Below are 26812 nucleotides of genomic sequence, written 5' to 3' on the forward strand. Positions count from 1 at the left end.
TTTTATGCTTGATTTTGATGCTGTACTTTGAAGAAATGAATTTTGATTTGAAATATATTTCATTCTGCATTGATTATTCTGCCAATAATTCATTCTGGTTTGGTCATATCAGCCTGGCCTTGATACATTCCATACCTGAATAAAGTGGGATTTTTCTGTTACGTTCATGCGAATGATTTTATATATGAGTCAATTTTAAAATATGCAAATCAGATGCAGACCTTAGTTTCAAAACATTTTTCTCGTATGGATTGTTTTGGTGACTTAGCCATTTGTCCTTGAGTTTTAAAAAACACACAAGTACCTGTAAAGGCATGTTTTAAAGGATATTGTTGAAACTGTGCTAGCCAACATGTCTTTATAATTCAAAGCAAAGTAGAAGGACTTGCTTCCTTAAGGCTGCCTTCTTTTATTGAATAAAATGATTCCTTTTGCCTAGAGCAGCAGTTCAATAGTTGCAGCTCTGTTATTGCTTAATAATTACCTTGGTAATTATGCAGGAAGAATGGTTGACTTAGTCTATCGCAGGTGATAATTTAAAATCACAGGTGTCACCTTCTGGGATTTTGGCCTCCATGTTTGTCTGTCAACTCTGCATCATTATTAAGCAGTCAAGCTTTTGGGTCTGCAGATCATATATATGATACCATTTTCCTTTTTGGTAAAATATCTACATGTGTCTCCTATTTAAAAAAAATAGGTTGAGAGAAGAGAGCAAAGGTGATCTAATATCAAGGTTGAAGTGGGGAAAGAGGAGTCACATCACTCACATCTCTTTGTATAGCCCTCTTGTCTCCTCTCCTCTTGAATTGATCATCACTAACCGCCCCCCCCCCCCACACACACACCTGTGCATTTCATGAGCCATATTCTGTACCAGGGCTGAATAAATCCCAGGTGCCGGCTCACCATGGTGCCTAGGAATTTCATTGCTGCATCTAGCATTAGAAAATTAAAATACAAAGTCCTGAAGACTGGAAGGCTTCTTAACATTTGGGGCTGGGTCCTAGAGCCAAAGAAAAATTGTCAAGGGCTGAACTTGGTACATAGTGAATGTTCAGTATGAGCAATAGAAAATATGAAAAAAAACCCTAGAAAATATGAAAAGATACCATTCTTAACTGGGTTGCTGTGAGATGCCTTAGGGGTGTGAACCTAGAAAATGGGGCCAGCCTTTCTAGAGCCTCGTTCTGTCTGCCACACCTGAGCTGCCTGCCTTCAGGGAAGAGCCACTGCCCCCATCTCCTCTGCACCACACCACTGTCCTGATGATGACCAAAAAACTGCCTGGGAGCAGCTGACTGAAAGTCTCAATAAGATCTAGCCTGGATGTAGAAACTGCTGACTCCTGACTGGGCCCTTTAGTCTGTGCTGTGAAGACCGTACTTGCTCTACTGGTGCTGGTTCCTAACTGACCTTTGGCCTTGAACTGCCTTGCGCATTCATGCTGGGTCTGGTTGGGGACCAAGGAGAAGACTGGACATCTAGGCTACGTGGTAGCTGGTATCATTTGTGATTCAGTGTTTTGTTTTTTTGTTGCTGTAAATGATTTGGATGTGTGGTGGTGGGAAGTGCCATCAAGTCATAGCTGACTTATGGTGACCCCTGCTGCGGTTTTCAAGGCAAGAGACTAACAGGTTTGATCCTTCTTGCTTTTGGTTTTCTTTTCCAAAAGGAAATATGTAGTCTCCATGGCTCCGCCCAATGAAGAGCCGGCTTGCTCCGTTTCAAGCCCTTTAGCATTGATTCTCCAAACACTGAATCCTCATTATGACCGTCTGAGGATTCAGTGTTTGGAGAATCAATGCTAAGGAGTCTTGATGAGCAAGAAGGATCAAACCGATTGCAATATTGATTATTTATGGACTTACCTATGATGTCTTTGATGAACTATGTCAGTTTATTATTAATGGTCTTACCTTATGGTGGTTTGAATGAGCCATATCAGGTCCATGTGAATAATGCTGTTTATATGCATTTAACCTCTTACTGCCTGTTTAGGGATTTATTAATATTTATTCACCGAATACTTTAAATTGGCGCTTTAGGAAGAATTGTGGAGGTTGACTACTATGGAAACTTTTGATCTCTTCGATACATATTAATGATCGTATATTTCTGCCTTTGAACTGTGATTTGTGAACTGTGAACAAGATACTGTGTAATCAAGTTTCTTATTGCTTGTAGTTAATCACGGTGGACTTTCCCCCCCTTGTTACCAGTGCATGTTTCCGTGGTTCTCCTTTCTATGTGTAGCTTCTGAGATCTGACAAGATCAAGCTAGCCTGGCCTATCCAGATCATGCCGGAAGGAAGGGCATATACACACAGTTTTTTGAAATACTTCTCTTTTTTAGTGAAAATGTACAATAGCTGTAGCTCAGCAGAAAATAAGCTGTTAGAGTAACAAGAATTCTTAGCCACAAACTTGGATCATATTGAAGCGGAGTTTAACTCACTGATATTGGGCCATAATTTTATATTGTATATGAATATATAAACAATGTATGGGGGAAAGTTGTTTTTATTATAGTGGCTTAGAAGACTGTCCATCTTTATAGAAACAAAAACAAACCACAGTTGAAATGCTGATACTAAGCCCTTGTTGAAAGGAATTTGGCAACTCCTCAAGAGTTTTACTGGATAAGTACCCACATTGTTAGTTTGTACACTGTCTCACATGGCAGGGAATCTAAAAAGTGAGCCCTGGCACAATTGCCACTTAAAGCCTTCCATAAAGAATCCCTTTAGCAAAAATGAAAGAGGGTTTTATTGATGTCTTTTGAGAAAGCTAAGTCTTTATATGGTTCTTTATAAACTAGGACCATATTTGCTAATAAATGTTACATTTTCTAAAATGGTATTCCCCGGATACATCTTTTTTTTGTAGTAATCCAGAATCTTTAATTTTAAACCAGTAGTTCAAAAATAATTTACTTATTATATATACCATTTATGGTGATTAAATATTTGAAAGTGTGTATGAGAGTGCTAGGAATTGAATGAAGGGATGTTGTGTTACCTTTTAGGTGGTTTTACATCAGTTCTGTGGGGGGTTTTTTGCTTTGTGTTGAGGGTATTGATAAGTGTTTACTTTTGCGTGTCTTGAACACTTCAGTGGACTTAAAAGGAACTTTTCAGTGGCTGTAAAACTCTGCTTAGGATTGCTCTCTGCGAGCAGTTAGGCTCTCCACAAACTCACTCAAGAAGAAATTGAGGAGTTTTTGAACTTAGCTGACTGCTAAATTGATGCTCAGTTTCCGATTTTACAAGCAGGGGAGGGGGTAGGTTGGAAGGAGTGAAAATTGCCTTGAGATTCTAGCCCAGATGTCTTCTTTCAAGACCCTGAGTGTTTATAGTATCCTAAATGGAGCAGTTGTCTCCCCTTTCCCCTTTTAACTGGTCCTCAACTGTTCTTGCATCTTGTTGGGCTGTTTCTATAGACAAATTTGGAAAGTCATATATGTCTGCCTACCTGGTGAGGCCCTCTATGCAGAAACCCCTGTCTCATCTTTCGTAGTCCTGTTTTACACTTATACTGTAGGTATACCAAGCATCACTTGTTATTAGAAGGAAATCCGCTCCTCCTACACAAGTTTCCCCCTCCAGGACATTTCCATCTCTTAGTAACTTCAGCAGATGGATTTCCCCATGGGCCTCTGCCTGTTCTTTTCTTTAAATTGACTTTCAACTATTTTCAATAATTGAACAGCAATGAGATGTTCAGTCCCTAATCATGCTGGGTTGGTTTGGGGAGGAGGGGTCTGCTTTTTATGTATAAAGTAATATTTGTCTTCATACATAGAGAATCTCTTAGACGAGATTCTGACGAAGAGAACTGTGATTCTCAAAAGCTTATGCTACAATAAAATTGGTTAGTCTTAAAGGTGCTACTGGACTCTTTTTGATTCTCTTAGAGATATGAAGGCAAACTATTGGGGGGGGGGTCAATTTTTTCTGAGGACTTTTTCAGAAAAAAATGGAAATTTGGGTTAGTACTGAAGAATCTGTCAATTTTCTCTTTTGGAATGAGGGAAATATTTTTTTACAAGGAGGGGTTTCTTTCTCAAAATGCATAGTATGAAGACTTTCACACAAGACAAAGTATACCATTTTATAGTTCCTGTGTATACTAGAAAAATAACATATTTTCAAGGACGTCTTGTTTCACTGTGACAAATTTGTTATAATATGTAGATCTGAAGAATTCAACATTTAACTCAATATCTATCCATGTAACTAGTCCTGTTGTGACTGTATGAGACTGATTCTGATCAATACACTTTCTCTTGTTTACTATGACATTTGTGTTTCTTATTCAGCTTTTATTTTTCCCTGCCTCTCAGATAACTAAGCTATGTAACACAGGTACTCGATTTGCAGTGCTCTCTCTAGTATTGTCTCTTTTTTTAGTTAGGCTAAGGCATTTATTCTTTAAACTTCATAAATATACCAAATACTAGTATTTTATATACTGACTAATTTACATGCATTATATGTTAATGCATTATATTAACCAGTTTGGTGTAGAGGTTAAGAGCGCTGGACTCTAATCTGGAAAGCTGGGTTTGATTCCCCACTTCTCCACTTGAAGCCAGATCAGTGACCTTGGGCTAGTCACGGCTAGGGGTGTGCAGGGGCAGGTTGATTCAGGTTTCCCGCTTTGGTTTTACCCGAAGCAGGGGGGGAAATTGGGAATACCATAATTCCAAAGTGGCAAGATGCTTCGGAATCATGGTATTTTACTCGCTTCAGTATGCTCCGTAAATATTCAGAGCATACTGAAGCAACTCCCCCACCCCCACCTCCCACCCACCCCTGCGGCACCCCCTCCACCCCCACCCACTTACCTTGCGCGAGAGGGGGAGGGGATCAGCTGAGTGGTGGTGGGCTGCTGCGGTGGCATCACTCAGCGTTGTCGTCGCTCAGCAGCGGCGGTGGCATTGCTCGGCGGCAGCGTTGCTTGGCAATGGCGGCGTCGCACAGCGTTGTTGTCGCGTGGCAGCGGTGGTGGCGTCGCGTGGCAGCGGCGGCCTGGAGCCAGCTGGCTCATCTGCTGCCATACCACCTCCTGCCGCACCACCTCCTCCACCCCTCCGCAGTCCCGTGGGCGGCAGGGAGCGCCAGAGTCACCACTGACCACGGGGGCAAGGTAAATGGGGTGGGGGCTGTTTGGATAGTGTTTAAAGGCCCCCGCCACTGCTTGCAAACAGCGGCAGGGCCCTTTAAAGTAAGCCCTGAAGCTTTCTGAGGCATTCCAAATGCTTCGGAAAGCTTTGATTCAGGATTTCCGAATCTGGCCCTGATTAGGAAATTTTTCCCGAATTGGATTTCTGAACCGCACACTCCTAGTCACGGCTCTCTGGAGCTCTCTCAGCCCCACCTACCTCATAGGGTGTTTGTTGTGGGGATAATAATAACATACTTTGTAAACCGCTCTGAGTGGGCATTAAGTTGTCCTGAAGGGCGGTATGTAAATTGAATGTTACTATGTTATTGTTATTATATGGTAAAGAAGTAAAATAGGTTCAGGACTGATAAACAAGTAAGGTTTGCGTGTATTTCAGATTTTCCTCAAATTTCCTTAGTTTTTTTTTATGGATGTATAATTTCCTAGAATTTAACATCTCTAGAGTTGCCCAAGTGTATAGAATATCCTTGTTTTTATTTTCAAGATGGCACCAATAAATCAAATTGTACTGTGATGTCAAAGAAACAGCAATATTAAGTAGTGTTGAGTGCTGTAAGGAACAATCAACAATCGTAGGCAGGTATGCTCAGTGGAGCTTACTCCCAGGAAAGTGTTCTTATGATTGCAGCTATCATTATTTCCTGAGCAAAGAACTTCAGTAACATGGGTTGGGTTTTATTCTTTCTTTATTTAGAGGATGTTTCGGTTATATTAAGCTCAAAATATTTAGATACATACATAAAAATAGTTATCTGTGTGAAACTTGTTTCATCCTGGCTTCCTGATACTAAATTTATGTTCTTTGATGTGTGTCTCATGGATTTCAGCAGGGCTTATTTCCAAGTAGGTGTTCTTAGTATGTTGTAATGATTCTTTGCTTTACAAGGTTTATCCATGCAGCTTCCTTCATGCACTTTCAAGATGAGGACTGTGTGGTTGTTAGATTGGGCTTATAATAAAAGTGTTCCTATTTATGTTTCTGTTGTAGTGAGGAGGCAGTTTGAAGAACTTTTGTACCCAAACCTATAATATAAATTACAAGAAGTTGGAGAACTGGCATTGAAGTTTATTTATTTATTTGCTTCATTTATACCCTACCTTTCTCCCCAATGTGGAGCCAAAGCAGCTTACATCATTCTCCTCTTCTCTCCATTTTATCCTCAACTATTACGTAGGTTATATTGAGTGTGCATGACTAGTCCAAGATCACCCATCAAGCTTCCATGGCAGAGTGCCGAGAGCGTCAACCTCTTACTGCCTGCTTAATTTTAATACCGTACACTTATAAATTCTGAGTTGTCAAATGCCCTAGTCACCTGTCTTAGTGTTCGGTTGAATTCAGACAAGTCAGGTGATGCTGACGGAGCAGCTGCTATACCTGGAAGAGGGCATTTTCCTTTGGGTAGTGGCATTGTGATTTCTCTTTTTGAACAGGTGCAGAACTTTGGAGTGCTTTTGGACTTTTTGATAAGCAGTTGGGTGTGGTGACTATCAGTGAAATCCTAAGCAGAGTTACTCCGGTCTGAGCCCACTGAAATCAATGAACTTAGATCAGCGTAACTCTGCTTAGGATTTCACTGTAAATGTGCTTTTTGCTAACTACATTTCTTATGTAGGCTCGACTCTTTTGTGCAGAATGGATTTTACTGTGCTGATCCAAGCTTTTGGATGTCCATGGCTTAGTCACCATAAAGCTTTCTTTGTGGGCCTGTTTTTTAAGATCACCTGGAAATTTCAGCAAGTGCAAAGTATTGCTGCCTGCCTTCTTCTGAAAATGGGGAGGCAAGAGCATTTTTAGCCTATATTTCTATCTGCCGCCTTGGCTGTTAATGTGCTTCTAGGCCCAGTTAAAAGACATGCACTTTGCACCCTAGAATCCAATCCACATACTGTAGAGATTCCATTCTGTTGGTTCCAGCACCAACTATATTGATCGTTCTAGACCCAACTTCACATTCTGTCAAGGAGTGAGATCTTCTGATGCTAAGAGAAGGATTGTCACACCAATGGTGGAATGAATTTTTCCAGAGATGTAGTTCTTAGGCTGCTTTTAGGAAGTCCCAGAGTGCTCCTGTTCTTTTGCCTCTCTCCTTAGGAGCTCAGCTTGGGCAGGTCATCCATTAAGGCCACTGGGAAGAGTCCTAGGGCGCTGATGGTTTGGTGCAGTCATATTCTGTTTAGATGGGGAAGAGGGGCTGCCTGTACTGCCCCGGTGAACTAAGGATGGATGTAGGTATGTGGGCATCACCCTTAACATTTGCCATCTTTAAAAAATAATTGTAAAGATAATTTTGTGTAGAGAGAAGACATGCACGAGTGACAAAGAAAAAATAAAGACGGCAGTGGTGGAAATGATTGAGAAGAAAAGGGCAACAAGCTCAAATACAATACAGTTTTATTTAGTAGGATATAACTGCTGAGAATGCTTGCTGACTATGTTCACTTTTGGTTGAAGTTTTACCAAGTTAATTAAATTCAGTGTAAACTTGAGTAATTAGTATCTGTCACTTTATAAATTCAGTGGCAAGCAGCACCATTAAATACAAAGAGAAGGCATAGGTGTAAGTTTAAATACGAAAAGAACAGAATAATATAGAATTAACGTCTAGGGGGGTGGGAAGGAGCTGCATAAAAAGCCCCTGTGCCCTTCTTACCTTCTAGTGGGAGGAAAAACAGTTTGGAGGGGATTTCTTATCTCCCTGTTGTAGCTTGTCTGTGCATCCCATTCTGCTCAGCTTTCCCAAAAAGCAGCTGGGCAGAAGAGTAAGACAAGTATTTTCAGATTGTTTCCTCCCAAAATTGGTTGGTTTGAAACTTTTGTCTCACACTCCTGCACTAACACATATCTCTTACAAAACACAAGATCTTGTACATACATTAAATATTGACCAAAGGGAGAAAAAATACAAACTCATTTAATACTTGCATAAACTCACCTGGTAATGAAAGCTTAACAAGTGCGGCACCAGGTGATTAAATAAGGGGAGGTCATTCCATAATCTGGGTGCTGCAACTGAAAAGGCCCTGTATCTTTTTTGTTGCTCATCTCACCTGGATGAGATCCAGATTTGGATGGAAGTAGGTGGGGAAATGTTTAGGCAAAAAAAAAAATGACCAAACCAAAGTTCTGTTTGAACAGTAGCTCTCTGCCTAAGCCTTTTAAAAGCATTTGACACAGTGTGTTTTAGACAGTTTCATGTGTTCAGCCGTTTAGTGTTGTTCTCCATCTTGAACGATATCTGACATTATGTGGGACATACGTATATTCATTTGAAGCATTCACCTTTGTTCCTGAAATCTCCTATCTTTGAGGAAGAAGGATTTTAAAAATTGAACCTGTGTGTATTTATGGATGGAGGTATACCTGCCTGTCATGGGCAGCGTTATGCACAGTGCTGATGTTCCACAAATATTCTTGACAAGTGCTGGTTTGGGAAGTGTGTGAACTAAAATTGATTCATGTTCAAAGTTTGACATACAACATTCTGTTTACAACTATTATAGCAAGAGAGCCTTCAAGATATATTAAAACTTCAGTAGTTCCCATGTAGGGCTCGTTTGCACTGAGAGCAACTTCAAAGCAGTGTGAATAGCAGGAGAGGAGGTGCAGCTTCTCTTACTGCATGCCCACACATCTAAAAGTGAGATTAGTAACTACTTCTGTAGCTGCACATTTCTTTTGTGTAACATGCTTTAGGGTGGATGCATGAAAAGAGGTGTTATGCAGTCCTGTGATGTAACATCTGGAATAACTTGGAATTGCAATTAGGGGTGTGCGCTTTGAGTATCTGATTCGGGTGAAATTGTCAGTTCTATGGATGACAGGCGATGGTAGATAGGTCCCTGTACCCTCACGGCCATGGTCTTGGTTGAAAAGGCTTTATTCAGGAATCAAATCATGTTCATAGCTATGTCCACAGGTTGACTAGAAATTGACAGGAATGGTAAAATTTGTAAAAACGATTGTCATATAGGTCCCAAGCACTCTCCCCTCTCCCAATAGGAAAACATAACTTTTGATGCGAAGCTGTCCTGAGAACTCCCCAAATAGTTTACATGCTTTGTCTAGATATAAGAGAGGCAATAGATTAAGAATGAAATATGGTATTCTTCCCCCTGAGAACTAGCAGGTTTGCAAGGTCAGAGACACAGAGCTTCAAAGCACAAGAGATAAGACACCCTGGATACAGCAGGCCCATGAATACAAGGCAAGTTATGGCATCAGCAATATGATATCAAGGCACAGCACAGAACCGTGGCTCATAGCAATACATCAGCTGAAATTAATGGCATGGAGGGGTGCAGACATGACAAAAATACCCAAATCGGGCTTGATTCGGAAAGCTTCGAGATTTCCAAATCGAAGCCAGCATACTGGCCCCAATTCAGAAATCCCAAATCAAAGCTTCCCGAAGCATTCATAATGCTTTGGGAAGCTTCGGGACCCTGGGGGTTAAGTTTAAAGGGCCCTTTCATAAGCAGCAGGGCAGGTGGGGGGAATTCCTGCAGCTTGCAAGCAGCAGGAAAGGGCCCGTTAAACTTTCCCATTCCCTACCCTTACCCCCTGCCTCCACTTACCTGGCACTGTGCTGGAGGAGGAGGCCCTCCTGCCTCCCCACTGGCCTCCGGCCACAGCAGCCCTCTCTGCCAGCCAGCTGGCCGCACCAGCCATGGCTTCACGACGGCGACGGGGAAAGCTCTCTCTGCTGGCCAGCTGGCTGCGCCGGCTGTGGCTGTGCAGCAGCAGGAAAGGCCTTCTGCCCATGTGAATGTGGTGGCAGACTACGGCAGCGGCGGAGAAAGCCTCCCCTGGCCAGCGTGGCAGTGAAGAAAGCCTTCCGCCTGGCCAGGTAAGTGGGGTGGGGGGTGGAGTTTAAGGGTGAGTGGGAGTTTAAGTGTGGGGATGGGAGTTTAAGTGTGGGGATGGGCCTCCCCCTCTGCATCACTTCAGTATGCTCCGAATCTTTATGGAGCATACCGAAGCGACTTAGCAACCCGCATCCGAAGCGACATGCCGCTTCAGATTTCAGGTTTTTCCGCAGCTTTTTCCTGCTTTGGGTAAACCTGAGGCAGGAAACCTGCATATTTTTCAGCTCCCCCCCCCCCTTAATTGCAATTGCACAAAAGTTCAGTGCATGTTGGTTTATCTAGCAGAGTATCTTCTAAAACAGCCCATTCTGGTTCAGTGTTGAGAACTAGCTGGCCAGAGCGTAGTATATGTGGGGCTGCTTTAAACAACTTGGAAGCTTCATTAGGTTCAAAATGTGGTTGCCTGCTTGTTGACTAGGCATTTACGGGTGCATTCCACCAGTGCTGAAACAACTATATTGTTTGCCAGTCTGCTTCTGGGTTTAATTAAAAGCTGCTTGTTACCTTGAAAGCCCTTAATGATCTGAGGACCCCAGTGAGCAGATTTCCTCTCTTATTTAGAAATATGAGCAGTCTTCCCTCCTAATGCAAACAAGTACTTGTGGAGAACCCCTTTTGAGGTGGTTCGTTCAGGCTTCTCTGTTTGCGTAGAATCTTTGGTTTTCAAGAATGAGGCCACAAGATATTATATAGTATGGACAAATCTTATCTCTCCACCCCTCCTACTGCTGTGTGGGGTCTGTGTGTGTGTGTGTGTGTGTGTCAAATTTTAAAAATTGTGTATGCCTCTTTGTAAAGATCTTATATCCAAAAAGCAGGATAGCAATCTAAACTTTGACTCTTGAAAGCTCGTACCCTGGAAATGTAGTTGGTCTTTAAGGTGCTACTAGAGACCAACACAACTACCCACTTGAAACTAGTGACCATACTATTACTTAGCGGTAGCATCACTTGCAGTATATCATGACGTCTTGTCCCCCGTTGTAGACAGGGCTTGCTACCAAAAGTTGAAAGATTCAGAGCAATTATTAGTGTTAGTCCAAGTGTATGCCTACTTCAGAGTTCACACTTCTTGGTCTAGTAAAAATAATTATTTTGAATAATAACACCCATTGAACAAAAACAAATTGTTTGCTTTGGGAAGAGGGCCATTTGTCAAAGTGCTAGCATATGCTGTAAACTTCTCAACCTATAACACATTGCTAAGCCAGCATTATCTCTAAGATATAAGGCACTACTTGGGCTTATTTCTGTTTTATTTAAGCAGCTTTAGCAAAAGTGAGCTTTCATGGCGAGCCTTAGGCAGGCAGATGGTGCCAAGAAAGATGCGACTGTGGTTTTTTTAGGTCTATGAATTTCAAGTGGGTTTGGAGGCATTCATGATTTCTAGTAGCCATTGGGGGTGGGGGCTTCTCTTTTTGTGCTCCACTGAGGTAGAGTGTGGCTCTTCACTATTTGCTGCCTGGAGAATGGCTTTTATAGAGAATAGCAGCTGGGATACAGGCAGCAGCGCCACAGCCTGGCATCATTTTGAAATCTCTGCTTTCCAGTATTGTAGGCAGCTTATTAAGAGTTTACTGTTCCTGTGGTGGAGTGTGATGTGGAATTTCCCCTGCTGGTTACTAGAATTAAATTTTGACGGTGAATCCCTGACACTGGCAAAACAGAACATGGCTAGAGATTATTAGCCTTGGGACGACTGTCAGTGTTAGCAACAAGCGACAGATTTGAAATCTGCCTAAATGGACCAAAATACTGAATAAAAGTGTGTGTTGTAATATTTCCAGTGAGGAAATCTATAGGGCAGTGATGTAATTCAGCAATTATTTTGGCGGGATAACTTGATTATTGACTACATTTTGATGCAGTGTCCTTCACTTTCATGAACATGACGTTCTCCAAATAAGGAGAAACTACCAGTGGCTTTAGAAATCTTTTCCGAAAGACAATAATGAGGCGCTCCTGACAAGGTAACACCTGTCTCTAGCTTCAAACAAACGAAATCCATGCTGTGCACACATCCTGCCTGAATTTCCTTCTTTATATTCCAGAAATAGCTTAGTGGAAACTATTATTAAAACTGTTAATTTATAGAAGAGGCTTCACTAGGAACTTTTGCCCTAAATTAAAAGTATTGGCATTCAGAAACTTTAATTCAATGGAGTAACTGTGGCTGCTCTAACAACAGTTGTCCAGAAAATCAAGAGAAATTCATAGGTTTGGCAAGCCAGTATATCAGGATTTGGAAGATGCAGGAATAAAGATTTTCATTGTATACATTTTCTGTGGTACAGACTTTTCTGCTGACATTCCAGCAATTTGAGTCTCTATGTTAACAGAAAAAGAAGTGGGTGTTTTCAGATCTTTGGAAATCACTCGTTCCTTTATCTAAACAATATCACGGGAGATAGCTGTTAAGGTCAGCCTTACTTTGAACGATGGCAGATTTAACTGTAATCAGAACATAAACTTCCTCGACTGCCTTGTATGCGTATGCACGTTTGCTCACTCTGCATTCATTTAGAATTCACTTCTCCCCAAAAAATTAGTTCTTGCAGTAGCAGATACTAAAAATGTTCCATGTAGCAAAATTGCTAGGTGTAGCGTTCAAAAGTGCACCTCTAAGAGCCGATCTTGCCTTGAAGTGACTGGTCTGTACAGTGAATACAAGCACATTCAGGTTTCCAGATTCCCTGTGACTGATCAGGATTCTGGAAAGCTTCTGTGCCCTTGTTTCTGCTCATCTGATGGAACGTGCCACAAAGTCAGCAAGTGTTGCTTGCGCTGTATTGAGTAGGCCAAGGAGATAAACTTTTTAAACCACCCATTAAGTGACCATTTGAAACCTGGCCCTTCTGCTTATGTAAATATTAAGACTGGTAAGAACATCCAGCATATGCCGTTCCTTCTCCCAAGGCTTGAGAAGCCAGCTTTAGTAGGGACACAGGATCTATCCACAAGCAGGGCTTTTTTTCTGGGGAAAGAGGTGGTGGAGCTCAGTGGTGGAACTCAGGACCGCACAGTGACATCACTTTGGGTCAACTGGAACAAGGGGGGAGGTTTTTAAAGTTTAAATTGCCCTCGGCAAAAATGGTCCCATGGCCGGTGGCCCCGCCCCCTGATCTCCAGGCAGAGGGGAGATTAGATTGCCCTCCGTGCTGCTTGGAGGTGCGGAGGGCAATCTAAACTCCCCTCTGTCTGGAGATCAGGGGGCGGGGCCACCGGCCATGTGACCATTTTTAAGAGGTGCCGGAACTCCATTCCACCGCGTTCCAGCTGAAAATAAGCCCTGTCCACAGGAATACTTTGTCTTTGAAGTGTGCATGAACTAGGATGCTCAGGCAAAGTGTCCAGTTCATCAAGCTTATTTTACTGGTACTAAAGTATCTAGTACTTTAGAAGTCCATTATTCAGAAACTCGAGAAGAGAAGCTAGGAGCCACTGAAGCATTGTATAAATATGCCATTTCAGGAATCTTCACACTGTTAAGTAGAGTGTACCTCCCCCACCCCCAAGTGCTTTATTTGTAGATGCTGATTGAAGGTACCCCCGCCCTTTTGCCCAAGATGCTGGCTAGAGCAGCTCCTTTTCTTTCAATGTATTTGGTTGCAGGCCCTGATAGTACCTATAGCTTGGAAGTTTCCAGGTAATGCATTCATTAGCTAGTGCGGCTGGGGGGGGGGGCTTCATGTTGTCTCTCCATGTGGTAGATTACTTGCTTGATGGGAACATTATGTCTGCAATGTCATCAAGATCCACCCACATTCAAGAAACATTGCTTCTGGCGTTCCAGGTGGTCATCCAAAGTTGGAAGGGGTTCAGATGGTATAAATGCATTGATGAGTCAAGATGCCGTCCTCCGCAGAGGCGCAAGGCGAGGAGGGTTCACTGACAGAGCCGCCACACTTGGAAGACTGTGTTCTTCTGGCCAGGGAAGAGGTCACGCGTATCTTGGGTGGTGCTGACTCCAGTTAGAGTTCCTGATCATGTAACCAATTGGAGGGAAAACATGCAGTGCTCTCCGGGTTGAGCCCAGATTAAAATTTCCTGCTTCTCAAACAGCAGAAATTAAGAGACTTGTGCTGTTGTAGCACAGGCTGCAGCAGATTGTAACCGTTCTCAAGTATTGAGTCTACTTGCAGTTTTCCTTACAAAATATAAAGACATTTATACTTCTAAATTCCTAAATAGTACAGTTTTATATATTAACTAATAAATGGATTGTCTTATGTTGTTAAATAAGTAAAAATTTAGGTGGGACAGGAAAGCATCACACATACTTCAGTTTCCCCCCCAAGTTTCGGTTTTTTCACCAAAAAAATACTTCAGATTTTTCCGAAATTTTACATCTCTTCTTGTATGTGGCAAACCCTGATGTAAAAAGTTGTGATTGGGTCAGGATAGCAGCCAGTTTATGGTGTGGCTGCTTTGGGAGTGATGCAGGAAAATCTTTCCTTTGGGCCAATTTTATTTAGTCCGCTCCTTCTTCAGGCCCTGGTCCAGGTGAACCTCTTTATTACGATGTCAGGCTGAAAACCAAGGAGAGCTCATTGAAGAAGACTAATATGAGAGCCAAGCTACACGAGATGAATTGCACGCATATGACATGTGAATTCACTTACACGTGTTTCCACATTGCTGTCCTGTTCACTCGCACAATGCGGCTACACTGCACTTGATCCCGTGCTCGGATTGGCACGTGTTTCTTCCCCGTTCCTCCCAGACGAGAGATGGTATCCCATGATGCACTTTCTCTTTGCGTATGCTGAAATCTTCCTCTGCAGCTTTTCTGAGAGGGAGACTTGTTTACTCAATTGGACAGATCAGGAAAAAAAACCACCAGGTTTCGCGGGGGGGGGGGGGAGCTGAAAAAGGGGGTTCCACATCTCTGCTGAGATCTTGTAGCTCAGCATGTCAGGAAGGGGGGCATCTATGCAAAGGGGGGTGGGCACTCCCCATGTCAGAAGCCACGGCAACCTTTCTTGCTGTGAGCCAGAATCAACTCTTTCCTGCCTGTTTGTCCTCAGCCACCTCCAATCTCCATTATTATATATGGGGAAAACTATGGGGGCTATCCAGGGGGATGAGGGTGGCATTTTGCAAAATAAATCTACAAAATTTTCCGGGAACCAACTGCTAACTGTCCTCTAAAGACCCCCCACCCAAGTTTCAGGGAGATTGGAGTTTGGGGAGCCATTTTAGCCCCCCCTTCAAGAAAGTTCCATCTGCCACCCCATTGTTTACTATTGTGAGGAGAAAATGACAGGAACTGGGGAAACCCATCGATCTTGCCTTTCCCGGGGTTCAATCTCCCTGAAATTTGGGGGATCTTTAGAGAACAGTGAGAAGTAGGTCTCCTCCAAATTTGGGGGATTTTGGACCTTGAGGAGGTCATTTTGAAGCCCCTCAAATTAAGTGGATTCAGCTGCCCTGTTTTTTTTACTATTTTGAAGAGAAAATGATAGGAATGGGGGAAACCCATGGATCATGCCTTTCCCAGGGTCGATTCTCCCTGAAACTTGGGGGGTCTTTAGGGGACAGATAGGACTAGCTCCCCTGCACATTTGGTGAGTTTTGCTTGGAAACTGCCACTCCTATCCCCCTAGACAGCTCCCCTAGTTTTCCCCACAGGGGACTAATGGAGGTTGAAGGTGGCTTGTTCAGATGCTTAATTGTGTTGCCACGATCTTTCTTCCCACCTCCTCCTTATCCCGACCGAAGACGCTGCATGAAGAGGAGGAGGAGGAGGAAGTTAAGAGGGAGGGAGGGTGCAGGAAAGAGGAGTAGGGAGGCAGTGGCGTTAACTAGAAAACGGGAGAATTTAAAACTTGCCAGATTTAAAAGCAAAACAGTTTGAGTGTAAGCCGGATCTAAGAGCAAAAAGAGGGGAGAGGGAAGCGGAAGCCGCTCAAAATCGACGCTCTGTAATGGCAATTCGCTGATTATTACTATGGACACTCGTAACTGAGACTACGCCAATCACCTGACACGTGCACGTACTAGGGCTACCTGACACATGTTCATCAGGGGTAAGATGGACACGGGAAAGTAGGAACAGACATGATTCTAGACACTAGCATGGCCTTGTGTAATTCGTCTTGTCTAGTTTGGCTCTGAAACCTGGCCCACAGAGCCGCCTCTATGCAAGAGACTATAGATACCTGAAGTGGTGCCAGACACATGAGGTCTGCCTGGGCTGAGGCCAGTGCCTGCACTGCTGGCTTTGCACTCTTTCTGGCGGTAAGCAGAATTTCTCCTGTGATGTGTTTATAATCGTTCCCAAATGTGGGAGGTGCTGAGAAGGGTGCAGAGGACTCTTTCTGGATTGAAAATGAGGTTGCCACTTGGACATCTGGCAAGGCAATGGCTCTGGTTAGTCAAGATGATGAGAAAATTGTCCAGGTAGCCATCAATATGTATCCTTTGGGTCTTGAAATAAAGCACCCAGAGAGGATATGACTTTTTGTGAACAGCCAGGGTGCTGATGCCAGGCCAAAGGGGAAATTCCCAAGTTAGAAGTGCTTTTCCAGGTGTATAAATCAGAGGTACTTTTAATGTTGATAGTACACGACTCCTCTGGTGTCTCCTGATTGCTGTTTGAAGGCTTCTGGTGTCCTTGTTTTTCCAGTTACAATGAGTTTGAAGAATAAAGAAATCTGGTAGGAGGGGTTTTCAGAGTTCTGTAGAGTACCCGTGTTGAATGGTCCCTGAGACCCCGCAGTCTAAGGAAGTAGTCTTCCTGTCCTTAACCTTCTGCAACATCCCCTTCCTACTCAACTGCCCACATCCTGGCAACATTTTGGGGCCTGACATCCTTGTATCATGTTTCCTCCATACTGGTGCATCTGTTCATTGGAGATGAGCTTGGCCTGTGAAACAATACAGGCGGACACCACGGGGTAGGGAGGGGAGGAAAAGCCTGGGTTTTGGACCCTCTCGCCTAGAGGAGGAAGATGAAAATGGCATCACTGTTTTATCCAGCACCACAAAAAGGGAAAAACCAACCCACAAACACCTGAAAACGAGAGAAATTGAATTTTTTAAATTTGTGTGTGTGTGTGGTGTGTTTGTGTGTACATGTTAAATTATAAGTCCAGTAAATTCTAAACTAAATATCCTTTAATAAATACAGAATAAGTGTAACAAAATAATCAGAGTTTTAGAAGATAAAAGACCTTACATTTCGAGAAAGTTGTTTTTATCCATGCTGAGCTGTACCTTTTTTCCTTAAAAAGTAAGCTGATTTCTGTGTCAAAAATACAATGCAATGTAAAACAAATTATTGTATACCTAGGATATAACCAGGATTAAAACTTCAGTCATATGGATTGTGCGTGTCTCGTTGGAGGCACAGCCTATTCAAACCATTTGTTTGATCCATTTAGAGATCCCTTGGAGCAAGGCCAGTTTTAGTGGCCGAGTGGAGGTGTGGGCTAGAGGGAGCTACGCCAGGCACAGAACTTACTTGCTCTCTCTGGGTTATGTCAAGTCTGACTTCTGTGGCTCACTGGCGAGTGGAAGCTAATTAGAAAGCTGACTAGAGCCCCCTGCAGGTACTGCTCTCACTTTGAGGCAGGAGAAGGAGGAGGGACAACCCATTAAGACAGGAAATGAGAGAAGCTTCTTGCCTTCCGATCCCGATGGAAAGGATCACTGATCAGTCAGAATCCTCTGCTCTTCCTGGGGAGATCTGCTTTGCTTTGAGTTCTTTGGAGTAGGGGCAAGATCAGATTGCAAGGAAATAAATCAGAGGCTACATATTTGACGGGTAGCTTTCAGGGGCATAAACTTCAGGGGGGTAGCAGGGCTCAAGCCCCCTTCAGGATTTCCTGGCGGGTGCAGTGTCTCCCCCCCCCCCCCATGACTGCCAGGTAGCTTCATAAAGCTGCTCAGGCTGTCAAGTTCAGTCCGTGCTGTTGGTCTCTGTAGCAACTTAGCAAGTTCTTAGGCGGCACCACAAGCTGGTTTTGTTTGTCGGTTTTTGCAAAGGTAAGAGAGGGAAGGGACCTTCTGCGAAGAAACAGCAAGAGGGAGAAGCCAGGAGGGGAGGGGAAGATTAATAGAACTGGTGGGATCCATCTAGCAATCAGAAGGCCTCAGTAGTTAGGCTGAAGAGTGAATGTCCCGTAGTCTGCAACACAAACCCTGGTGTAAGTAATGGATCAAGAGAATTATGGTTTGCCTTCAGAGTCGTGTAGAAGGGTAGTAGTAGTTTCAGTATTCCTGTTACCTGATGAGCCCGGCCTTAGACAAAGAAATGGCCCCACGTCCCTTTTATCTTTAACTGTGGGTGACGGGAGAAAAACTGGTTCCCCAAAGGTGGCAAGGTTATTCTACTACCCAGACCCTCCTTTAAATAAAGAAATGCTTCCATCTCCCTATTATATTCAGCCTGGTGTGTTTGGGGGTTGCAAAAACCTGTTGTACAAATATTGGAAAGTGGGCGGTGGAGGGAGCAGAGGCTGGTGGACCAAATGGTGGAAGTTAAGTTGATTTTAGTTTCCTGTGACTTGCTTTAGAGAAAAAGAAATGGGGAAGATGAGAATATTTCTCTTTAGCCATTTTTGTTTGTCTCTGTGCATCTGTACATTGGGCGGAGGGAGAGGTATAAAGCTGTTTCCCCAAATATAGAAAGCAAGGTGAATCTGTTGTCCTGACCCCTACTTGCTGTGCTGGTTCATTTTAAAGAACCTAAGGTCCTGTTTTCAAATGGTGCGTTTCTTTAAAAAAATTTATTGACTTAGCTCACATCACCAACATCCAGCTGTTCAGTAGCCTATTTCTGGGGTGGGTAAGAATAGCCCAGACGAGCCTGATCTTGTCAGTTTTCAGAAGCTAAGCAGGATTGGCCTTAGCAATTGGATGGAAGACCTCCAGCGAAGACCAAGGCTGCAGAGACAGGCGATGACAAACCACCTCTGTTCGTCTCTTGCCTTGAAAACCCCACCAGGGGTTGACATAAGTCCGCTATGACTTGATGGCACTCTCCTCCACCACCAAGAAGTATTTATCCTGTGGCTCAAAGGAGGCACAGCAGCCATTTTAGGACTGAGGAAAAGAAACTGAAGCAACATCTTCAACCACTACCTTTTGGGCTGTTGCTGAGAGAGAAGCGATTGGTTTTCATGGCAGAGTGACAGAGTGCAGGTAGAGAAATGCCTGACCTCTTGGAGACTTACTTGAGTCTGCTGGCCAAGCTTAAGTTTTTGGCAGCCTGTATCTGGTGGTGGTGGAAGTTTTCTTGAGGGTTACTGTAGCCTGAAAGAGGAACAGCAGCCAGAGCAGAGCAGCATAGGGAGATATTAAGGATTGCCCTGAAGTACTACGTTGGTTGCAGCCGCCACCCAAAAAAGAGTGCAGTTAAATTCTGTGCCGCATGACAGCAGCATAGAGGGTAGAGCTTCCCACCCCCCACCCCCCAGAGACTGATAGCATCCAACGGCTGAGCATACACCTTGGCAATCGGGGGGCGGGGGCGAAGCTTACATTTACCTTACGGCCTCTGCAAAAGGTCAGCAAAAACAAATGTGACTGCCTCTTTGGCCTTGTACTAAGGTCAAGATTGCTAAGCATTGTGCTTTCTTTTTTAAAAGTATTATTATATTTATTTATATATTTATGATTTTTAAGCTATTATAAGGGCAAGGTAAAAAAAAAAACCCAAAACTCTTACAAAGACTAAAATCTCTTACACAGAAGGTCTTTGGAACATCTCGAGGGCAGAATTGAAAGCCAGCAGATAGGGCATGAAAGAAGTCAGCCCCTTGCACATACCCCGAGTTGGTGCTCTTCAGCTGTTTACATTTATCATTCTGGACAGTCCCTCTGACATAGATTCGGATTGGTTTTCTCACTACAAAATGTAGTTTCCTCCCCAATTGCTATGCATTGTATTAATATTAAGTAGTTTATTCACTATATTTGTGTTTTAATATTCTACCCAAATGTTTGATCTGTTTTTGGAGTAATCAAGGTCTGTCTGTTTTTTTGTTCCCTTGGATTCTTAAAAGGATAGGCCCGAGTTAGTATGCTACTGTCTTTTCAGGCTATTCTGCGCATGGAATGACATGCAAGGCCTGTAAAGTTTGGGCCAAATAAAACACGCAAGATGCCACAGCAATTTTCTCTGTGTGTTCCTCATTTTTTTGCAGAAATGTCCTGTGACTTGCAGCATGTGGGATTTGTAAGTCACATTTTAGTATTTGTGCTAATTCTCATGATACGCTGATCATGAACTTTTTTCCATTGAGAGACCTGTGGAAAATATTTGGAAAACTTTCAGCGCTTACTGTTTAATAACAAAGCATTTCCTTGGCTATGAGAATAGTACTTCTTGGACTATATAATAATAATACTTAACAGTCCTTCCTGTTGGATAGTTACCATAACTCAGTAAAATCATGAGTGAAAACAGATGGTAAAAATATCTTCTGCTGTAACTGTCTCTGTTTACTCTTAGGCTTTGCTTTTCTATATTCTTGTAAGAGGTTGTGCAGCGTACTGTAGCTGAAGAAATCTGCACAGCATCGAGTATTTAAACTATCTGACAGAATGTTATCAAGGCATTCTCTGTCTCCCCCTTAAGCAGCATTTCTAGAGCACAAGGGTAGTCAACCGTTTGAGAGGATGCATTTCCTGTGGTTTGGGAGACGTTGTGCAACTTGTGATCTGCTTGAATTCCCTGGACTTTTCCAGTGCAAAATGCGTTGCTAAAGGATACAGTCTCGCAAGAGCCATGGTGTATGCTTGAATTCTTTTGCTTATTATTACGAACAACGGCAGGGACATCTCTTTGGAAACACATCTTGGTATTTTTCCAGTAGGAAGCTCTCACTACTACTTCTAGGAAAGTAGGCAGACAAATGTAGGTATTGTCTTCTTTCTAGGCTTCTGAGCTGTATCTTTAGCACTCTGTTGAAACTATTCTAATGCTGCTTTCACACTCCAGCACAGGAATCCTTTTACAGACATTGTTGTGGTTCAGGAGAGCTTTGCACATTCAGTGATTCAGCTGTCCTCTTGATCTGGGCTAGTGCATACTCGTGCATTTAGCCAATTAATTATGCAGAGATCTTCCATACGATTTGTTAAAGGTATTATTTTCAATATGATGTGTTTTATGAAAATGCTGTTTCATATTTTATCTGTGAACAAGTGTTTGCACTGTGCAGGTGCATCCAGTGCTTTTATAAACTCTTTGCACAGTTGTGATTGTGTGGTGAAAAGGATATCTTTTGTAGTACACAGTGTATAGGGCAAACAAAACAGCACAGTAAGCACTTTGCATTGGGACAAATATCCATGAAACAGTGTCTACTTAAAAATTCTAAACTACTGTTCAGGAACTAGCTTTTCAGCTGGGTCTCTTTTTCCACTGAGTGAGGAATGAAGGACTAGCAACATCTCTTCCCACTGATTTACTCCCACAGAAGCTGAGGCACAGGGAAGGGATTCTTTAACACTGTGTAAATAATAGACATTTTGGCAGAGACCTTCTTTTAAGCACTTTTTAGTTACTTGCTGTCATTTTCCTGTGTCTTGGCTTGCATATGGAGCCGAGTTAAGCTGTCTAAATGTGAGGGCTCTCTGCCAAAGCCTCCCAGACTATTTGCCACGCAGGGAAAGGTGTTCAGGAGCCCATTGCCTGCACCTCAGCTTGGAACCGAGGACTGAGCAGTTTGGGACTAAGTGCGTGTGTATTTGGAGGTGGTCAGTGACGCTGTTGGGACTGGAAGTGTTTGAGGGCTGGATTTGATCCCTATGTCTTCAGTTACCTAGCCCTGTTCTAAACCCAAGTTCTTAATGTAACACTAATTTCCCACCATACCAAATAGATGTAACTGGTCCATAAAATTCGGCAGAATTCCTCTTACTAGAGTTACATTTGATACATGCACAATTTTTAGACGTGACCACTTACTGCTCTGGATGTAGTTGGGGTTTTGACAACTTTTGTGTAAAGAAAAGGTGTACATGTGTATATGTAGGTTCTTATCATGAGAAAGGAAGAAATGCTTTTTTTTTTAAGAGAAAAGAATGGAAATTGTGATCTAATCATCAAGCTGAATTTCAGTATTAGGACTTTCTGGGAATAATGTGTCACCAAGACACATTATGAGGCACATTTAATTATGAGGTATTTGAGGTCCACATTATACATTCTACTGAACTAATGATGCCATCTACCAATAACTGTATTGAAGAAGTTGGTTGGGAAAAAAGGATGTTCAGCAGCAACTTAGTAAAGTTTTCTCCATGAAAATGGCACTGTTCCGTTCAAACATTCCAAGGTCTATTTCTTTTGTCTCTTAGATGGAGCAGCTGTCAGATGAAGAACTCGATCATGGTGCAGAGGAAGACAGTGATAAAGAAGATCAAGATCTGGACAAGATGTTTGGGGCTTGGCTTGGAGAGCTGGATAAACTCACACAGGTTGTGCATTTCATAGTAAAATAAGCTTGCCGTTGATGCTTGAGGCTGTGTTTGAGTAATACTGGAGGGATGTGTTATAAAATTGTGGCATAACGGGGCCTTTCCTCCCACTGGTAGACCCCGCTCTGCCGACCCCCCCTTTCCGCCTCTGGCCAGGCACCTGAAGGGGCTGTCTCCCTTTTCTGTCTCCGGGTAGTTGCTGCCACCACTGTCCCTGTATGGCAGGGGTGGGGAACGTCTGGCCTGCGGGCCGTATATGGCCTACAAAGTCATTTGGACTGGCCTGCGGAGAGCGGCGGGCGAACCCTCCCCCCAATCCCACCCTTCCCCCCCACTCCCACTTACCCACTTGGCAGGAGACGTGCTCCCACATCGCGAGAGCAGGCGGCGGTGGCAGTGAAAGCAGGCCGCTCTTACTGCTGCCACTGCCACCTGCTGTTGCCAGTGCCGCCCACTGCCACTGCTGCTGCCGAGAGCGACCCGCAGCACTGGTGAAAGCAGCCTGTGACACCGCGGCGAGAGCAAGCGGCAGCGGCGGCAACAGCGGGGGGGGGGCACTAGTGCTGGCAACAGAGCTGCTGCCGCTGCTGTGAGCAGGCTGCAGTGGTGGCGGCAGAGAGAAAGGGGGCACAAGCACACTTTCTCCCGCCTGTGTAACATCGCTCCCAGAAGTTCATGCACGCTGCATGATGACGTCATTTCCGGGAGCGACACCACGCGCACGGGAGAAAGTGCCCTCCCTGTGCAGGACAACATAAAGTTGGTCCTCGGCGGGAAAAAGGTTCCCCACCCCTGATGTATGGGGTCCTGGTTAGGCGGGACAGCCTCCTAACCTCCCTCCTCTGCTAGTGGGCCCAAGCAGTTGGGGGACTATGTGGAACAGAAGAGCTTTCCTCCGTCATCAATTCCAAAACTCATTTATTTAACTTCTAACTATACACAGGCAAATATACAGTGAACGGAAGGAATAATAAAACCTAAACAGAAACCCCTACTCTGTCTCCCTCATGCCCTGATTAGATGTTGTGTAGGGAAGGCCCGATCCTTTGGTACCTGGGGTTACATTAGATCTACCTCTCCCCTCAGAGCCATCTCTCCCTCCACTCTCCAGCCACCAACTGTCCACTCCCAACTCCCTTCCACCAACTGACTCGCTCTCTCTCCAATCACATTCTACTCCAGAACTGGCCCTTCCCCTCTGCAGCCCATAGAAAGTTAACTCCACAAACAGAATGGCGTTTCTCCACAAAAATATTTTGTCTACTAACCAATACCAAGAGAAGTGCAGTGAGAAGGGTACAGGGCCAGCTGCTACTGTATAATGCACTAATATCACAGAGTGGTTAACTGCTTAGTGCACAAGCTGGATCATACTTGCTGCTCAGATGTTTTATAATAATGGTTGCCTTGCAATGAAGTTTCTTGCGTCTGATAAATGGACAAACTAAGACTACTGTGAAAAAAGAACAATAAAACAATTTTTCAAGTAAAATTGCGGTGGTATTGTTGAGTAGGCTTTATTTATTCCTGCGTATAAAATGGAACATGAGCTTAATCTGTGTGTTTCTTTGGCCTAGTGGGTAGACCCATATTGGTTTTTTTCATTTTGCACTCTATCAGAATGCTGTATGTCTAGAAGAGCTGCTCAATTATGTGCCTATGTTTTGAAACATTCCTTTTATTTTTAATACAAATGAAATTCTAGCTTATGTTCTTCCCAATTCCTTCATTTAGAGTCTGGATACTGACAAACCCATGGAGCCAGTGAAAAGATCCCCTCTTCGCCAGGAGACAAATATTGCCAATTTCTCCTATCGTTTTTCAATGTATAACTTGAATGGTAAGAGGTGTTACTAAAAGCAGTGTTAAATAGCAGCCTTGAGAATATGACTAAATATTTCAAATATTTTTGAAATAATATAGAAAATAATTTGTCGTAGTTCATTTTAATTTTTCACAAACCCCACTTCGGTGAAAATGCAGTATACTATCTTGTTGTGAAGTTATTCAGTTGTTGATCTTGTGTAGAAAATAACATTAAGATATTAATAAATTTTGAGCAATTTTCAGAATCACAAAAATATGCATTAAATAATCCCAATAGTAAACAATGTTTGTGGTAAGAGTGTGTGTATATGGCAAATCATAGGACATACTTTACCATGGAAATCAGATGTTCTCCTAAGGAATCTTGCAGCTTCAGTCCCTGAACGGGCATTTAACTAGCAAGGATTTGAACACAGAGACTAAAACTTGCTTCTAAATTGGGGTGTGGGTGTTTATTAAAGAGAGGATACTGAAGTTAGAGGGCAGAGTACTCTTTAATTATTAAAGTAAAATATAAGATCCACCCCTCTCCCCAAAGTGACTCCAAGAATTATGCAATGACACATTTAACAGCACTATACAAGAAAAATCCAGGAAAAAAATCTTTCTAAATGATTGATATTTTGAATCACAAGATACAGCTGAAAGGCTTACCCAGATATTTAGGAGGTTATGAGGCAGGAGTGTGTAATTAATGGTGCCAATCAAAATTATAACTGTAACAAAACGTAGCTTGCTCTAATAAACTTACTTTGTTGACTTACGGTTCCTCTGTTAATTCTTAAGACCAGTTATTTTTAAACCGTATTCCTGTTAACCCATATTCCTTGGAAGTTTACTGAGAAAATTCATCAGGGGCCATTTTCACACCACTTAACAGCCACGGAACATCACGCCGAGCTCCTGGAACAACAGCGACTTCCTGGAGCGATTTCGCACAAGAACTGGAAGACGCTGTCGTTCCGGGAGCTCGGCGCAATGTTCTGTGGCCGGTAAGCAGTGTGAAAACGGCCAGGGATTCTCCTGTTTCCTGAAAGATGGTTTCCCCATTGTTAAAAAGATAATTCCCCTGCAATGCTCAAACAGAGAAGAAAATTTTATTTGTTCTAGGGTGTGCATGCAGTTCATGTGAACCAGCGGTAAGACCAAATAGGTATCATTTGTGTCTCTGGGTTTCTTATCACAGTTCTCTGAAAGTAGAAAGTCACTGCTTTAGACAGGCAAAGCAAATTAGGCTCCAAAACAATGAAATGTTTAACACAGTGGGACATGCAAATAGAATTCTGACTGTTGATCCTATTCCTGTCGTTCATTGCAGAAGCCCTGAACCAGGGAGAGACTGTAGATCTGGATGCTCTCATGGCAGATCTTTGTTCCATAGAGCAAGAGCTCAGCAGCATTGGGTCACAGTCTGCAAACAGTACATCAATGAAACGCTTTACCACAGAAGGAAAAATGGTCCAGAAACCACCTGGTGGTGGTAGGCTTGCTGCCAAGCACAGTAGTATGAAGGGATTGTCTTCTTCGTCATCTAGTCGGGTAACTAAGCCTTCACACGCTATCTTTTCTCTGGATGACATTACTGCTCAGTTAGAAAAAGCCTCTCTAAGTATGGATGAAGAAGCTCAGCAACCTTTGATGGAAGATAATAAGCCTGTAGTTACTTCTCAGCACAGAAGGACAGCATCGGCAGGCACTGTGAGTGATGCTGAAGTCCGTTCTATCAGTAATTCCTCGCGTTCCAGCATAACCTCTGCAGCCTCAAGTATGGATTCCCTGGACATTGATAAGGTGACAAGACCTCAGGAACTGGATTTGACTCAACAAGCACAACCAATTAGTGAGGTAAAGTAGGACTCATTCTTCACAGTAAGTCTTTAAAATACTGGGTTGGAGCCGGGCGTTCTGCTCAGCTACATGCAAATACTTTCCCTGGAGGAAGAACTGCCCCTTGAGCAGGAAGAATGTTCCACACTGTGTGGGGTGGGGTGGAGTGGAAGGAGCCACCCTATAATTTGAAAGTCCCACTCCTGTACCTTTTGCAAAATATGGCAATTCTGTCTGCATAATGATACTACACTTTAACATTTCTAGAAAAAATGGCTGTCTTCTGTATGCTGAAGAGCTAAAACTGCATTTCATTTGTTTCAATGCTTAAAGGTATAATAGTATAGTGTCAAGGAGACAAAACTAATATGAGATCCCGGGCAGAATTATCCCTTTTATATTGAATAGTAACCTTATTACAACCCGCCCCCCCCTTATATACTTGCACAACCAAAGCCTTGGATAAAACCTTCCACAGGGAACAAGGGCATCCATTCCACTATGATACGGTGTCTCACTGATGCAGAACTTGAGACATCCTCAAACGGCTGAAATTGGGATGTACAAGTTGGGCTCCCATAGAATTTGTCCTGTTTGTTGGGCCGCTGCAGTTGGTTGGCCATTGTATGAACTAGATGAACCGCTGGTCCAATCTAACAGGGCTCTT

At 43.2% G+C, this 26812-nt stretch overlaps 1 protein-coding gene across 4 annotated transcripts in view; it reads left to right on the plus strand.

Annotated features, from left to right (window-relative positions):
- The window catches only part of RAPH1 (Ras association (RalGDS/AF-6) and pleckstrin homology domains 1), a 110076-nt gene that overhangs the window by 16574 nt on the left and 66690 nt on the right, over nt 1-26812 (plus strand). For 3 of the 4 annotated variants that reach the window (XM_054970864.1, XM_054970866.1, XM_054970867.1), the window contains exons 2-4: nt 22372-22491; nt 24226-24331; nt 25637-26163. In XM_054970864.1, the coding sequence (XP_054826839.1) occupies nt 22372-22491; nt 24226-24331; nt 25637-26163 (753 nt within the window). Of the gene's footprint in view, nt 1-20840; nt 20924-22371; nt 22492-24225; nt 24332-25636; nt 26164-26812 lie in introns of those variants that run through there. The other variant, XM_054970865.1, reaches the window with a different exon arrangement.

The sequence above is a fragment of the Eublepharis macularius genome, chromosome 2 (assembly GCF_028583425.1).
Source record: "Eublepharis macularius isolate TG4126 chromosome 2, MPM_Emac_v1.0, whole genome shotgun sequence".
NCBI lineage: Eukaryota > Metazoa > Chordata > Lepidosauria > Squamata > Eublepharidae > Eublepharis > Eublepharis macularius.